The 15,383-nt window shown below is 42.2% G+C and overlaps 1 protein-coding gene across 1 annotated transcript in view; it reads right to left on the bottom strand.

Moving 5' to 3' along the window:
- Positions 1 to 15,383, bottom strand: part of SCRN1 (secernin 1) — a 36,227-nt gene that overhangs the window by 5,063 nt on the left and 15,781 nt on the right. The window contains exons 3-5 of the mRNA XM_006832172.1: positions 10,441 to 10,643; positions 6,849 to 7,043; positions 4,339 to 4,504 (exon numbers count right to left, since the gene is read on the bottom strand). Coding sequence (XP_006832235.1) covers positions 4,339 to 4,504; positions 6,849 to 7,043; positions 10,441 to 10,643 — 564 coding nt within the window. The remainder of the gene's footprint in view (positions 1 to 4,338; positions 4,505 to 6,848; positions 7,044 to 10,440; positions 10,644 to 15,383) is intronic.

Here is a 15,383-nt window from a genome sequence, read left to right as displayed (position 1 = left end):
AACAGAAACACATTAGTGTCCTTGGCATCATAAAACCTGGACTTGCCAGCAAGGTTAGAGCAGGCGTCTGAAATGTTAGGACAGCAAGGATTCCTATGGTCATTCTATAGTCTAACCCATCCTTTCAAAGGCTCCTGTTTCATAAATTGCTAAGTGCCACTGAGTTGGTTCTGACGCATAGTGAACCTATTTAGGATTTCCAAGGAGCAGCTGTCCGGTTTGACCTGCCAACCGACCTGTGGTGAAGTATTTACCCTCCAGCCCCATACCAGCACTCGGTTTCCTAAATAACAATGTCTGAATACCATAGCAGAATATTTAAGGATCACCAAAACCAGGTTCCATACATCCACCTGTGTCCCTCCTGGGCCACCAGACTTCACGCAAGAGGCTCCTGAGCCAAGCCTTCAGAGGGATATCCAGACACTAGCAGGAAAGAGGGAAAGCCCCATATCTGGAAGTACAAGGAGTGGGTGGCAGGTGGGGTCATGGAAACAACAGTTCAAAACTGGAAGTACGATCAAGAACAAGCATTTGAGCTATGCTCTTGGAAGAGAATATTGAAAGTGCCATGGACTGCCAAAGGAGCTCTGGTAGCGTAGTGGTTACGAATTGGGCTGTTAACTTTAAGGTCAGCAGTTCGAAACTACCAGCTGTTCCGCGGGAGAAAGATGAGGCGTTCTGCTCCCGTAAAGATTTACAGCCTCAGAAACCCTGTACAGGGTCGCTATGAGTCAGAACTGACTCCACGGCACGTAACAACAACATGGGCTTCCAAAAGAACAAACAGATCTGTGTTGAAGAAGTACAGCCAGAGTGCTCTTTGGAAACCAAGATGGCCAGACTTTGTCTCTCATACTTCAGACACATTATCAGGAGGGACCAGTTCCTGGAGAATGATATCATGTTTGGTAAAGTAGAGGGTTGGAGAAAAAGAGGAAAACCCCCAATGAGATAGACTGGCACAGTGGTGGCAGTGATGGGTTCAGGTGCAGCAACGATTGTGAGGTTGGCACAGGACCAGGCAGTGTTTTGTTTTGTTCTGTTGTGTATAGGGTCGCTATGAATTGGTACTGGCCCAATGGCACCTAACAACAACAGCAATGTTCCCTTTGAGTCCTGGTGTGACACTGTAGGATAAGCATTGGACTGTGGTTCAAACCCACCAACCATTCTTCAGAAACTCTCTACAGGGTTGCTATGAGTCAAACTGACTCAACAGCACTTAACAACAATGCTTCCTCAGACTGTGACCTCATTAAGGACACAATCCATTTCCTCAGTATCCAAAAGCATAAGAGATGATCAATAAGTGTTTACTGAATGAATAAATGAGTGAATGAAAAACTAGGAATAGCTTATATTGGGCTCCTGGTGTCGCGCTATAGGATCAGTACTGGACTGCTAACCACAAGGTCGGCAGTTAAAACCTACCAGCTTCTCCTCGATAACCCAGTACAGGGTCACTATGAGTTGGATCTAACTCCATGACACTTAACAACAACAAAATCAGGTCCTATTAGAATGATATTGGCATTTATTAGTTAAAAATAAAATGAAATAGAGGGCAAGTGGAGCGGAATGGAGCTTGGCTTTCCACCGGAGTCATCTAAGATAGAATCTCCCATCCTGAAACCGTGAGAGGAGAATAAATATTTTCAGCTGCAGAGTGAATGGAACTTAACAGCTACGGATTCCCTGGTAGCAGATTCAACAGTTTATCACCCAACATTCCAGAAATGATGATGGGGACAGTCAAGGGAACACCTGAAGAATACCAGAGAACCTACTAGAATGAATGGTGTCCTAGAGCTTTCTACATGGAGGATCGCACTCACCTGACAGATCGTTAGGCGTGCCTCAAAGATTCTGATAGAATAAGCTTAGCCAAGCTTATCCTAATTTTTCAATGCCATACGCCCCACCCCCAAAGTGATTCAGACAACAAAGTGTTTTAAAAACCATTGGATGATTGATTACACCTTAGCTTCTGAAGGTGTGATTTGTGGCACACTGGGATATGTTGGGAAAAGGGACTTCTGTCAGCCTGGTAGATCAGAGATTGTCTTAATAAGTAATAGCTAAACCTACTATGAAGTCCTGGTATGGTGCTGTGGGTTAATGCATCAGACTACAAAGTCGTTTGAATGGCAAAGTTGACAGTTCAAGCTCACCAGCTGCTCCTCAGAAACCTATACAGGATTGCTGCTATGGGTTGGAGCCGACTCAATGGCACTTAACAACGACAACTCTCCTACGTATTTTACTTGAATTATCTCACTTAATCATCCTGAAGGACTGCTGGTATGGTGCTGTAGGATCAGCACTGGACTGTGAACCACAAAGCTAGCAGTTTGAACCCAGCAGCTCCTCCTCATAAGCGCTATACAGGGTTGCCATGAGTTGGAACTGACTAGACGGCACTTAACAACAACAACAACAACAATCATCCTGACAAGTCTATAAAGGTAGAGACAAGTATCTGCACTGTACAGACGAAGAAACTGAAGCTTAGAGAGATTAACTAACTTATCTGGCTACTAAGTGATAACTCGTTGTTGTTGTTAAGTGCTGTCAAGTAGATTCCGACCCATAGCAACCCTGAACAGGGTTTCTGAGGCTGTAAATCTTTACTGGAGCAGAAAGCCTCATCTTTCTCCAGCGGAGCAGCTGGTAGTTTCGAACTGCTGACCTTGCGGTTTGCAGCCCAATTTGTAACCACTATGCTACCAGAGCTCCTTTACTAAGTGATAACAATCGGATTCAAAATACTGGTAGTTTATTCTAGAAGCTGTATTGTCAACCAATGTACAATACTGTCATTTGGCTAAAGGACAAGGGCAGAAAGAAATCCCCTGTAACACGACGTCTGAAAGAACTGGCTAGTGCACTCGAAGTTGCTTCCATCTGTATTGTCTCTGGGTCATTTTGTCAGCTAATTCCTAGGAACTGGATATTTTGATAAATCTTGGACATTCCTCCATCTCTGTTCCACCTTGCACCCCTCATATATAGCACAGTGTCTGGTCCATGATGAATACACAATATACATTTGTTGAACTTAACACTTTGATTCCATGAGTGTGAAGAATACAATTTAACTAGCACCAAGAACTACACTTTACCAAAGCTCTTTGTGCTACATTGTCTATGAAGACAAGAGAATATCAGAAAGATGTTTACCTGTGTTTTACTGACTACGCAAAGGCTTTCAATTGTGTGGATCATGACAAGCTATGGACAGCAGAGAATGAGTACTCTGGAACACTCAATTGTGCTCATGAGGAATCTATACATAGACCAAGAGGCAGTCAGAGGCAGTCATTTAAATAGAACAAGGGAAACCAAATGGTTTTAAATTAGGAAAGGTGTGCGACGGGATTATATTCTTTCACCATACTTATTCAGTCTGCATGCTCAGCACATAATCTGAAAAGCTGAGTTAAATGAAGAAAAACGTGGCATCAGGATTGGAGGAAGACCTGCGATATGCAGATGATAGATACAATCTTGCTTGCTGAATGCGAAGAGGACTTAAAATGCTTACTGATGAAGATCAAAGACCACAGCCTTTGGTATGAGTTGTGTCTCAATGTAAAGAAAACAAAAATCCTCACCACTAGACCAATAAATAACATCAAGAAAAATGGAGAAAAGATTGAAGTTGTCAAAGACTTCATTTTACTTAAATCAATCATCAACACTCATGGAAGCAGCAGAAATCAAATGATGTGTTGCATTAGGCAAATCTGCTGCATAAGACCTCTTCAGTCTTGAAGAGCAGAGCTGTCAGTTTAAGGAATAAATTGCATCTGCCCCGAGTCATGGTATTTTCAATAGCCTCATACACATGTGAAAGTTGGACAATGAATAAGGGAAACCATAGAAAAATTGATGCATTTGAGTTACAGTATTCATGAAGAATACTGAAAGTACATTGGACTGCCAGAAGAACAAACAAGTCTGTGTTGAAAGAAGCATAGCTAGAATGCTCCCTTAGAAGCCAGGATGGCCAGACTTGGTCTCTCACACTTTGGACATATCAGAAAGGACCAGTACCTGGCGAAGGACATTATGTTTGGTACCATGGAAGGTCAGAGAAAAAGAGGAAGATCCCCCAATGAGATGGATTGGCACCGCACCAGGCAGTGTTTTGTTCTGTTGTGTGTAAGGTCACTATGAGTCAGTACAACCTCGACAGCACCTAACAATAACATCCATGAAGAAGCAGAAAGAAAAGGGTAACAGTGCTAGACAACAGAGGAGATGGTGTAAGGATTTAGGGCATGTTTGATGAATGAGCTTCCAAGGGAAGTACATACTTTCTACCAGACAAACCTGGATGGATCTGGGGTCCCAGTGAAGTAGTGAATGCAGGGGGAGCTTCTGTTCTGAGGCAGGACAGACACTGTACTGGCTGTCGTGAGGAAAGATTCTGAGTCTATACAGACTCCACTGGCTTTGTCACGTAAGATGTCAATCATAGTTTGCACCGTGATGCTTTCTGTAAAATAAGAAAGAGGAGATAGGACTGTGATTGGCTACTCACCAAATGTCATTCATGCCTTTTGCTTTAAAAACAGTCGTTTTTGTTTTGTTGTTGTTAAGTGCCAACAATAGAACCCTTAAAATTATAGCTGGAACATAATTGCCCAACTCCAGACTATATTTCCCAGCTTCCCTTGTGGCTAGGTGTGGTCATGTGATAAACTCTAACCAATGAGATGTGAATAGAAATACGTGCAATTTCCTCAACACATTCATAGCCAGGAATGCTTGCCTTTCACTGTTCTTATTTCCCTTCCTACTGCCTGGGAGGTGGCAACAAGCGACCACGAATGGAAGGCATGTGTTGAGGCAGAGCAGGCCACCAGCCCTGGGCTGTCCACATACATCTGGAATGTAACAAGGCAGATAACTCAACTTGCATTTTCTTTGAGCCATATATTTAGCTAGACCTCAACCAGTGCAGTAACTCAATGGAATGGGATCCCTAGGTGAAGTGCATACAATCTATGTATATTCCAGTCTGCTCCCTCTCTCACGCACTTTTATTAGTTAAGGTCAATATTATATTTGGAGAATGACGTCTCTGCATATACACACAAAGAGACATTTAGAATATTCGGAGCCATTAGGACTACTGACTTTGACTTCAGATAAATTAATAAACAAATCCCTGAAGACAGAGGATCCCGGTACTGTCTTTTCCCTCTTTAGCTACAATTCAAGAAAACACTAGTCATGAAGCCTGTATTCACCAAGATGGAATCAAAGCACCACAGAGGGAGCAGTTACCTTTAAATTCACCAGCACAATTCACACTCTCTTTGTCAAGTCCCGTCTACTTATAACATGCCACACTAGAAACATTGACAGTAAGTCCTTGATTTCTTCAATTATCTAGTGTTCAAATTTTCTCATGGTTTTGTAAAAGTTTTCTAGGTTCATCAATTTGGATCAGGAACCAATAGGTTAATAATTTCTCAGAAATCTCTTATAATTTCTGTCTCTCCTTTGTACCCTTTCTCTTTTGTTTTGTTTTTGAGAAACCAGGTCATTTTTCCTGTAGAATTCTTAACAGCTGACTTTTCAGATGACATCACTAAGGTTTTATTTCATCAGTTCCTCTGTCGTCTGTATTTCCTACAAACTATTAGCTAGATCCAGATGATTCATCAGTTTTAGGTTTGATGTTTTGGTAAGACTATTACATACAGAGTACTGTACACTAGTTTTATTTTTTAACTAAAATTCTGTAAGGCATTTTCAGCTTTGAAAAGAGTTCTTAAAGTTCCCATTTAAAAATGGATACTTACCTTCTTTTCCAGGATCTACTAAGTTCTATTTAAAAAAAACTGCAGCATTTTTCTAAAATAGGATAGCAAACTATTTCTTAGAGTCAGATAAATGTTTTAGGCTTGTGAGCCTAAGCTCTGTGACAACTTCTCTGTTCTAACTATGCAACTACTTAAGTCTGCTGCTGTATCACGAAAGCAGCCATAAGCCATACGTCAATGAGGTGGTGTGATTGTGTTCCACAAAAGCAAGAAGCCATCTGCAGGCCACAGTTTACAGGTCCCTGTTTTAAATGAGCAAAGATTTGACTTATAAAATACATTTGTCATTAGCAAATGCAACGTGTGGTCATCTTGGTTATTTGTAAGGGTTTCCCTCAGGCACGATCCAGTCACTAGATTTATGTAACTGTGGACTCAGATTAATTCATTTACTATGGGGAAGACAAAAGACTTATAGAAAGAATTCAATTTAACAATTCAACTCAACAAATGCTTATGGAACAAAGGACTATACAGCTATACCAAGGAGATCTTAAGATGAGCAAAATAATGGGACTGAGTGAGAGGGAAATATAGTATAAAGACAAGTCAAATGTACAAATATAAAGAATAAGGAAAGCTGAAGTAAGCATCATAAGAGCTAAACCTATGACAACAGTGTTTAAAGAAGAAAATATCATCAGGAGCAGAAAATTTTCAGGGATAAGGAAATATCATGAAAAATAAATACAATTTATTTTCCTCCCTGATGGGATTTTAAGCATAAGTTTGATCATTACATATGAGATCTATTCTCTAATTCTCTGCATTGGTCACACTCTTAAATTCAGGTTGTTGTTGTTGTTGTTGTGTGCCGTGGAGTCGGTTCTGACTCATAGTGACCCTGTACAGGATTTCTGAGGCTATAAATCTTTATGGGAGCAGAAAGCCTCATCTTTCTCCCATGGAACAGCTGGTAGTTTCAAACTGCTGACCCTGAGAGTTCTCTGAAATGGTTGAAAGACAAAGGAGATGAGAGGAGGAATGATACGCTATATAGCAACTCACCTTCTTGTTTTTCTAGGGTGGTTTTGCCTGCACAGCAGTCTAGATGGTCATCAGCTAGAGAAAAAACTTTGGAAAAATTGAACTCATCTTCTCCTGTCCACCAGCCTTGGCTCTGCGCGTAATTCCTGAGCTCAGGATGCTCTGCATCAATGTTAGTGGTAAGCGAAAGCTGATTGCAAATGCACTTCTCTCCCTCTGTGTATAGACAGGCAAAGTCAAGTTAGTTGAAAATACACTTATTAAGAATTAATCAAGAAATGGAAATTTACAGGGAGTCTTCCTCTCCAACTCTTACTTTAACCACAGAGAAGAATCCATTCAATTTTTGAGGAAGAAACAGACAATCCTTCAGACTCTTTCAAGGAAATCTCCCAGAAGGTTTAAACAGTCCTGACCAGGTTTTATGATATTTTAAATGAGCAACGATCACTTTAATGATCTTAATTTCAAAATGAAAAGGAAACATGCCTAGCTCTTCATTCTGGCTACATAAGCCCTAAGCATTTATTACCTACAGGCAAAAAAAATTTTTTGAGAAGGCACTATGCTACTAATTTGTTTGGTTTTGTTAAATACTCTCTAGTTAGTTCTGACCCATAGCAACCCTGTATAGGCTTTCTGAGGAGCAGCTGGTAAGCTCGAACCATCGATCTAGCAGTTCAAACCGACTTTGCAGCCCAGCACATTAACCCACAGTGCCACACCAGGGCTCCATACTACTAATTGTTGTTGTTGTTGTTAAGTGGCATCGAGTCGGGTCCGACCCATAGCGACCCTGTACAGGGTTTCCGAGGGTGTAAATCTTTACGGGAGTAGAAAGCCTCATCTTTCTCCCGCGGAGCGGCTGGTAGTTTCGAACCGCTGACCTTAAGGTTCACAGCCCGATTCGTAACCACTACGCTACCATACTACTAATAAGACCTATGAATGTTGAATCTTTAGACATTCCTCTTCCTCAATTTGGTTCTGTTTCACCTAGACAAATTCTTCAAACCATCATTCCCTACACATCCAAATATATACATATTTTTAAAAACACAAATATGATACTTCTTCATTCAAATCATTCTTCTGACCCCCAAATTTAGAACAAAATATAGTGGCACTGATAATAATTTAAAAATAAAGGGATAAACCTTTGAATGTGTGTCTATGTATGAAAACATCTTTGTGAGTCCAGTTTTGTCATAAAAATCTGTGTAGCTAACAATCTGAAGCAAAAATGCCTGCATTCTAAGTAAATTCACCACAATGAATGAGGTTGAACCTAGAAATTCTCCCAACAGTTGGCAGGCTTGCTATGTCTTCTCCAAAGCCTCAACTGAAAACACACTGAGGATAAACAGACCTTTCAACTCAAGACACTGTTTAGAATGCAAACACTAAAAAGTTATCAGTTGGAATTCAAGAGGGCCATTCATACTTGCTTCTTCTGGGGAGCAAGTCAAGCTTCCAAATTCTTGAAGAATGAATTAGAACAAGAAATAGAGCCAAAATTACAAGCTGTAGTAAAGTTATTACTGCCCAACAATCTGTAACCAGAGCCAGGGGTGCTGAACCGAGTCCTGCCAACATAGTTGGCTTTGCTGATTTATTCTTCCAAAATCAACATTCCTGACCAATGGGCATTTTTGTCTTTTGCCATTCATCTTTTCAAAGACTCATGTGATACATTTTTTAAGTATAGATTTAACCTAAACAATGATTTTAACATTATCCATACTAAGCTATTGAGAAAATCTTGTGAACAACTCCATAGATGTTATTTTTCCTAAAGAGTTGACTTTTAATAGCATTTTAGAATTCAAGGGATGAGTTCATTGAATCCTATAGCAGTCACACAGAGACTGGGGCCAGGGGGTTTGAAAGCATTGAGTCTGAGAAATGAATGCATGTTTTGTTTTGTTTCATTTAAATGTTTCATAAAAGACAACATTGGTTTTGAGGAAATCGATTTTTAAAACTGTATTCTGAAAAGGAGCTCAGCTTTTGGAATGCAGTCCAGATCAAAAAGTTCCACTTAAAAGTAATGTGGCTGTTTTTAAGCATGGAGTGACTAGTCCCCTTGATGGAACAATTCAATAATAAAACTCCATCTTAGGAGGGTTTTTCTTAAATTTTACATTGTTGCATTTCAGGAAGATTGGAGACTGACCTGGTGGCCCACACTGAGGCATTAGTTTTTATAAATACTGTAAGAGTTAGGTAAGCAGACACATGCTCTGGCAGATATATGCCAGACATGGGATGGGGGAGCTGTAGAGTCCCTCTGAGGTTGCTAGGGTACCACTAACCCTTCTACACTCTTGTGGGGATTAGGAGCTCTGGTAGCGTAGTGGTTACGAATCGGGCTGCGAACCTTAAGGTCAGCGGTTCGAAACTACCAGCCGCTCCGCGGGAGAAAGATGAGGCTTTCTACTCCCGTAAAGATTTACACCCTCGGAAACCCTGTACAGGGTCGCTATGGGTCGGACCTGACTCGATGGCACTTAACAACAACAACAACCCTCTCCTCCAAACAGACACCATCTTTGCAGGCTTGGCCAAAAAGTCACAGGCTAGACTGCATGAACTTCCTGGTACTCGGTAGAATGTGTTCATTACTCAGCACAGCCTGATTCCTGCACTGACTTTGCAGTAGATCTTCTGCTTTTAACTCAGGTCAGATTTGGTTCCTGTCATCCCTGAGGGAGGGTTTCAACCATTCCTAACATCATTACTGATGATTTAGAAGAGCTTCCTAGGAAATTCAGTTGAGAACATTCAGAGACCAAATAAAGACTCAACAAAGAGTTCCGTGATCTACACAGTCTTCTCTACCAGGGCACAGGAGGGGTGTCAGGGTGTTGTCCAGTCCTAAAGACTGTATGTGGGGCTTCATCAGCCAATCCTCCCTTAGAAATTCTTCTTTCCTTCTTCTTGGAAACCCTTAACACATGCTGGGGTCCCAGCCATCCAAAACGAGGGTGCTGAGGTGATGTTACAGGACAGTACTGCCTTCACCCGTAACATTTCCTTCTCCAGGCTCAAGGACTGTCTTAGGAGCAAGATGCTGAAGAGACCATGAAGCAGAGCAGATCACCACCTAGTCTGTTGTTCTTCTAGAAAAAAGGTCTCACAAGGAAATGGTCCTCTTGGCCCAACATATCATTCATTCAATGGTCCTTCCTCAGATCCAAGTTTCTATTCCAGAGGAACATTCTAAACATAGAGACCTGTAGGGTTTGGTTCAACAGGAGGCAGCTCCCCACTGAATTGATTCATTAACCTGTTGTGAATCACCATTCCCTTTAATAGAGTATTAACTTGGATCATGGACCTGCTGGGAGTTAAAATTGAGTTCTGTCTAGAAAACGTGAAATGTTACAATTCCCAATTGTTAACATTTCTTGATTCCAAGTTCAAAAAACTCCAGGTTCTAATCTGGAAGCAAGAAGAGTCCAGCGTCGAGAGGCATGTCTAGGCATGAAGACCCAGCACAGAGGGTCTATAACGGCAGTAGGGTCGCACTAGGTCTGACTCTGCTTGTGCAAGCACCATCCACCCCCATCTTTCCCCACCTCCCAAGCCTCCACCACCTATGTCCACTCACCTGTGATCTTCTCCGCTGCCCAGTACTTCCCTATGGTCTCAAGCACCCAGGCTTCTTCCCGATCCACAATCAGATATGCACTTTGGAAACTATGGCAGGAGTTGGCATCTTCATAATAATTTCCACCTTGTCCATGTTCTTCCAACAAGGAGACGATAACATCTAAGGCTTCTTTAGCTGTTGTCCCTCTTTCTAAACCAAGCCTGAAGTAAGGAGCCAAGAAGCAGATCTCAGTCATTGCCAAGTATGTGATTGTCACCATAGCAATGAAAGATTGATACAAGGCTAATAAGAATCATGTCAGCATGTGTACATATGCTAATAACAAGACAAATATGCAAACAGATTAACAGCATTTAAGGCAGACTATATGTGTCACACACTCAGTAAAACATCATGGCTGTCTTCTGTCTTTGGACATCCCATATCCACACAGATAGAAAAGAGTCAGGAATCCAGTGGCTTCTCCCTCATGAAAGGAAGTCCAGCCATCTCTCTCTCTTTGCTGACTCTGTCCTCTATGTAGCTGGTCACTGCATAGCTCTAGCTCTTAGATGTCCTCTTTGTGATTTGTTACCTCCTCTTGCCTCCAGCCTAAATGAACAAAAGGAAATACCCCCTAAACTCTATAGCATTTTGTTTAGTAATAAAAGTGTACAACTGCCAGCCACTGCCTTCTGGGAAACCTCCCTAGGAATGGTTGGCTGGTGAGAAGATGGTCAAAGGTGGGCTACACATTTCTCTTCTTCCCTATCCACCTGACTCTTTGGACAGGTTATGTAATACACTTGAACTTCAGTTTTATGTCACCACTAATGAATACCTACATTATTGGATGGATTTCATAAAAAATGAACATGAAAATATATAGCTTTAGTACCTGGGACCAAGCAAGTGACCAAATTTGGGGAGGGAGGCTGCTGTGACCAAGAGTCCTGTGTTTCAGAGGTAAAGGAACCTAACTTCTAGTTCTGGTTCTGGTTCCAACTGGCAGGTGGATCAGTAGGGCAGTATAATCTTAAGTAACGTAACGTTCCCAAATCTTGGCTCTCTCATCTCTGGTTCAGGTGGATATGAAAGAGGCTGATTGATATATAATATGTACTCAGTAAAAATTCATTTATTTTGGCGACCACATTGGTTTATTGGTGAGTGGAAGAGGGGGAAAGGCAGCAATGAAGAAATGAGCTGAGTTCAACCACATTCCATAGACTCCCATTGACCCAGAGATGAGAGAGAGAAAGGGAAGAGCTGGTTGGTCCAAGTGTGGTGAGACCTGGGGACACCTGAGCCCATAGATAAGGACATAGCCACAGAGGGCTAAAGCTGAGAGTGAAGCATCCAGCTGATATACAATGAGGGGAGATGCACAAGAACACCCAAACTTGTAGACAGTACCCATTTGACCTAGCCTCGATGGTTTGATCATCAGAACTCGACTAGAGAAAGATTTAAAAAAAAAATTTTTTTTGATAAAGGAAACGAGGGTAAATTGCTACAATTTGATAAACTTGACCTATACTCATGGAGGTGTTGTTGTTGTGAAGTGCCATCGAGTCGGTTCCGACCCATAGCGACCCTGTACAGGGTTTCCAAAGGAGCTCTGGTAGCGTAGTGGTTACGAATCGGGCTGCGAACCGGAAGGTCAGCAGTTTGAAACTACCAGCTGCTCCGTGGGAGAAAGATGAGGCGATCTGCTCCCGTAAAGATTTAGAGCCTTGGAAACCCTATTCAGGGTCGCTATGGGTCAAAACTGACTCGACAGCACTTAACAACAACAACAGGGTTCCCAAGGGTGTAAATCTTTACGGGAGTAGAAAGCCTCATCTTTCTCCCGCGGAGCGACTGGTAGTTTTGAACTGCTGACCTTGAGGTTCACAGCCCGATTTGTAACCACTACGCTACCAAAGCTCCTTACTCATGGAGGTAGTAGCTCTAAATACCAACAGAGAGGGAAGAAGTCTTTATATCAAGTATTAATCTTATCCCCTCTGTATACCAGGTAGCTAGGGATGGGCAACTTAGACATTGGATATCTAAAATGATGGGGCGATAAAGGCATGAAGTGACTGGCTTACAAGGTTTCAATAGGGAGTTTAGTTTAAGAGTGTGTGAGGGAAGACAGAGTTCCCATGGAATCATTTTCATCTTGCCTAGATGGGTCTGGTAAAAAGAGATGGGGATAAGATTCTTATGATTCAATAGTGAGTAATTGTTAATCATGACTAATTGTGATTGTCACAATTGTAAAGGTAGAAGTTTTGTAACAAAAACGGGGGAATAGTTCATCTTACAGTCCAGAAACAGAGGACCCTAGGACCATCAAGGAAGAAGAGTAAAAGCAGAATGTGGGACCCTACCCAGAAAAGCAGCAACACCAGAGATGGAGGCAGAGATGGGGACATGGAGAGAGGGAACAGCTGAGGACTCTAGATTTATGGAAAGAAGGACTGAAAGCTGGTGGTGGCCAGGAGGCAGGCTTGCAGAATGTGCCCTTTGGTGGTGTAAATTATTATATATGCCTGAGTGTTTTAAAAATTTTTTTTAAAAAAAGAGCTAAAATGAATAGATAAAAATACTGTTAACTGATGGTTCATGGAAGGGATTATAATCATTGTAATGAAACAAAGTATATGGTTTGTTGAATGTAAAACTGATGATCTGCCCTGTTAACTTTCACTCATTCACAATAAAAACCTAAAAAAAAAAAAAAATCATTTATTTATCTGTTCATTTAAATTATAATGCTAGTGGCAGGAACATAGCCAAATCTGAGAACAGAGGTGAGTTCTCAGCAGTGGGTCGAACCAGAATGAGCCCATTCAAGCCCTGGCTGCCAAGGAGATGCCAGAGGACAGGGCCCCGGTGATCTAGGTCCATGAGGCATACAAAATCATGTGATCTAATTTAAAGCCTTTCACACAACTACGTCACCACCTGCTGCTGTTAAGTGCTGTCGAGATGATTCCGACCCATAGCGACCCTGTATAGGGTTTCCGAGGAGCAGCTGGTGAGCTTGAACTGCCGACCTTGCAGTTCAAACTGCTTTGCCATCTGGCACATTAACCCACAGCACCACACTAGGACTCCATCCACCTAGATGGGGCTAATGTATATGATTCAAATGAGAACAGCATCTTACTGGCCTCCATTCTGAATTTCACTTCAGTGGCTTCACCTCAGCATGGAAAGGATGAACTTAAATAGGCCTTGCTCTGATATTTACCCTAATATACAAGCTTATCCAAATCCTCCCACGTACAAGCTTTCCCCAGGTTGTCCTGGGTTTTACGGTGAGATGGCTCTGACCTCAAAGCCTAGTTTTAGGTGAAATCATGATGAAAAATCCCTAGAAAAAGGGTCTCACAAGGAAGACTTTCTCACAGGTATGCCAAGACCTCACAGGTAGGTCACGTTCACTCTGCCCTTTCCTGAGAAGTCCACCCAGCCCTCAAAAGGATGAGTAACATTTGCACTTCCCTGGGTTAAAGCTCCTTTGCTTAAGAATTCTGCTAGATTATTTTTTTGATACCTTTGTTGTTGTTGTCAAGTGCTCTTGAGTCAGTTCCAACTCATAGGGACCATGTTTAGGGTTTCTAAGGAGCAAGCTGGTGGGTTTGAACAGCCAACCTTGCAGTTAGCGTTATGCTTCCATAAATTAAAGAAACAAATAAGGTAAAACAAAGTTGAAAACTAGATTTACAGATCGATATCTCATGCCATGGTATTTTCAATAACTTCATATGCATGCGAAAGCTGGACAGTGAATAAGGAAGACTGTAGAAGAATTGATGCTTTTGAGTTATGGTGTTGGAGGAGATTATTGAAAGTGCCATAGGCTGCCAAAAGAACCAACAGATCCGTTTGGAAGAAGTGCAGCCAGAGTGCTCCTTGGAGGCCAGGATGGCCAAACTTCGTCTCTCATACTTTGGACATATTGTCAGGAGGGACCAGTCGCTGGAAAAGGATATTATGTTTGGTAAGATGGAGGGTCAGAGAAAAAGAGAAAGACCTTCAACGAGATGGACTGGCCAGATGGCAGCATTGATGGACTCAAGCATAGAAACAATAGTCAGGTTGGCCCAGGATCAGGCAGTGTTTCATTCTCCTGTGCATAAGGTCGCTATGGGTTGGTACCGACTTAATGGCACCTAACAACAACAACAACAACATCTCATATCTGCTTTGGGAAAGTAATGAAAATAATTGATTATTGTTGTTGTCAGGCAGGGACTTAAGGTGATCTCCCAAACAAGAATGGTTGGGTATTGGGACATTGTGGCCATGATGCTTCATCAGCCAAATTTTACCAGGGCTTCCTAGTTCGTCTTAGTCTGGAAGCTTGGCTGCACATGAGGTGCACTTGGCAGAAATTTTCCCTGGATCGCCTGCCTGGAAGGCAGAGATTCTACAGTGAACCACACACAACTTACACTCAAAAATGGTCAGTACTCCTCTCCTTATAAGGAGCTCTGGTAGCACAGTGGTTACGAGTCGGGCTGCCAACCTCAAGGTCAGCTGTTCAAAATTACCAACTCAGATAAGGCTTTCTGTCCCATAAAGATTTACAACCTCGGAAACCCTGACAGGATCGCTATGAGTCGGAACCGACTCTATGGCACACCACCACCATAAGAGAGTAGCTGGAGTCCTGGTGTGGTGCTGCAGGATAATGTGCTGGACTGCTAGGTCAGCAGTTCAAACCCACCAGCCGCTCCTCAGAAACACTGCAGCGTTGCTATGAGTCAGAACTGCGTTCACGGCACACCACCACTGCCAACACAACCACCTCCTTGTAGGACTAGGTCCCCTGCTCATTTTTGTATAAAGACTCGACTGCAAATAACCTGCCCTCCTCCCTACAATAAACAAATGGGCAAAGTCCTCTGAGATCATATGACTTTTGGGGCATGTGACGATTCCCAGTCTTCACCAGAGGGCTG

This window comes from Chrysochloris asiatica, unplaced genomic scaffold (genome assembly GCF_000296735.1).
Source record: "Chrysochloris asiatica unplaced genomic scaffold, ChrAsi1.0 scaffold00006, whole genome shotgun sequence".
Lineage (NCBI taxonomy): Eukaryota > Metazoa > Chordata > Mammalia > Afrosoricida > Chrysochloridae > Chrysochloris > Chrysochloris asiatica.
This window is presented reverse-complemented; position numbering and strand designations above follow the sequence as displayed.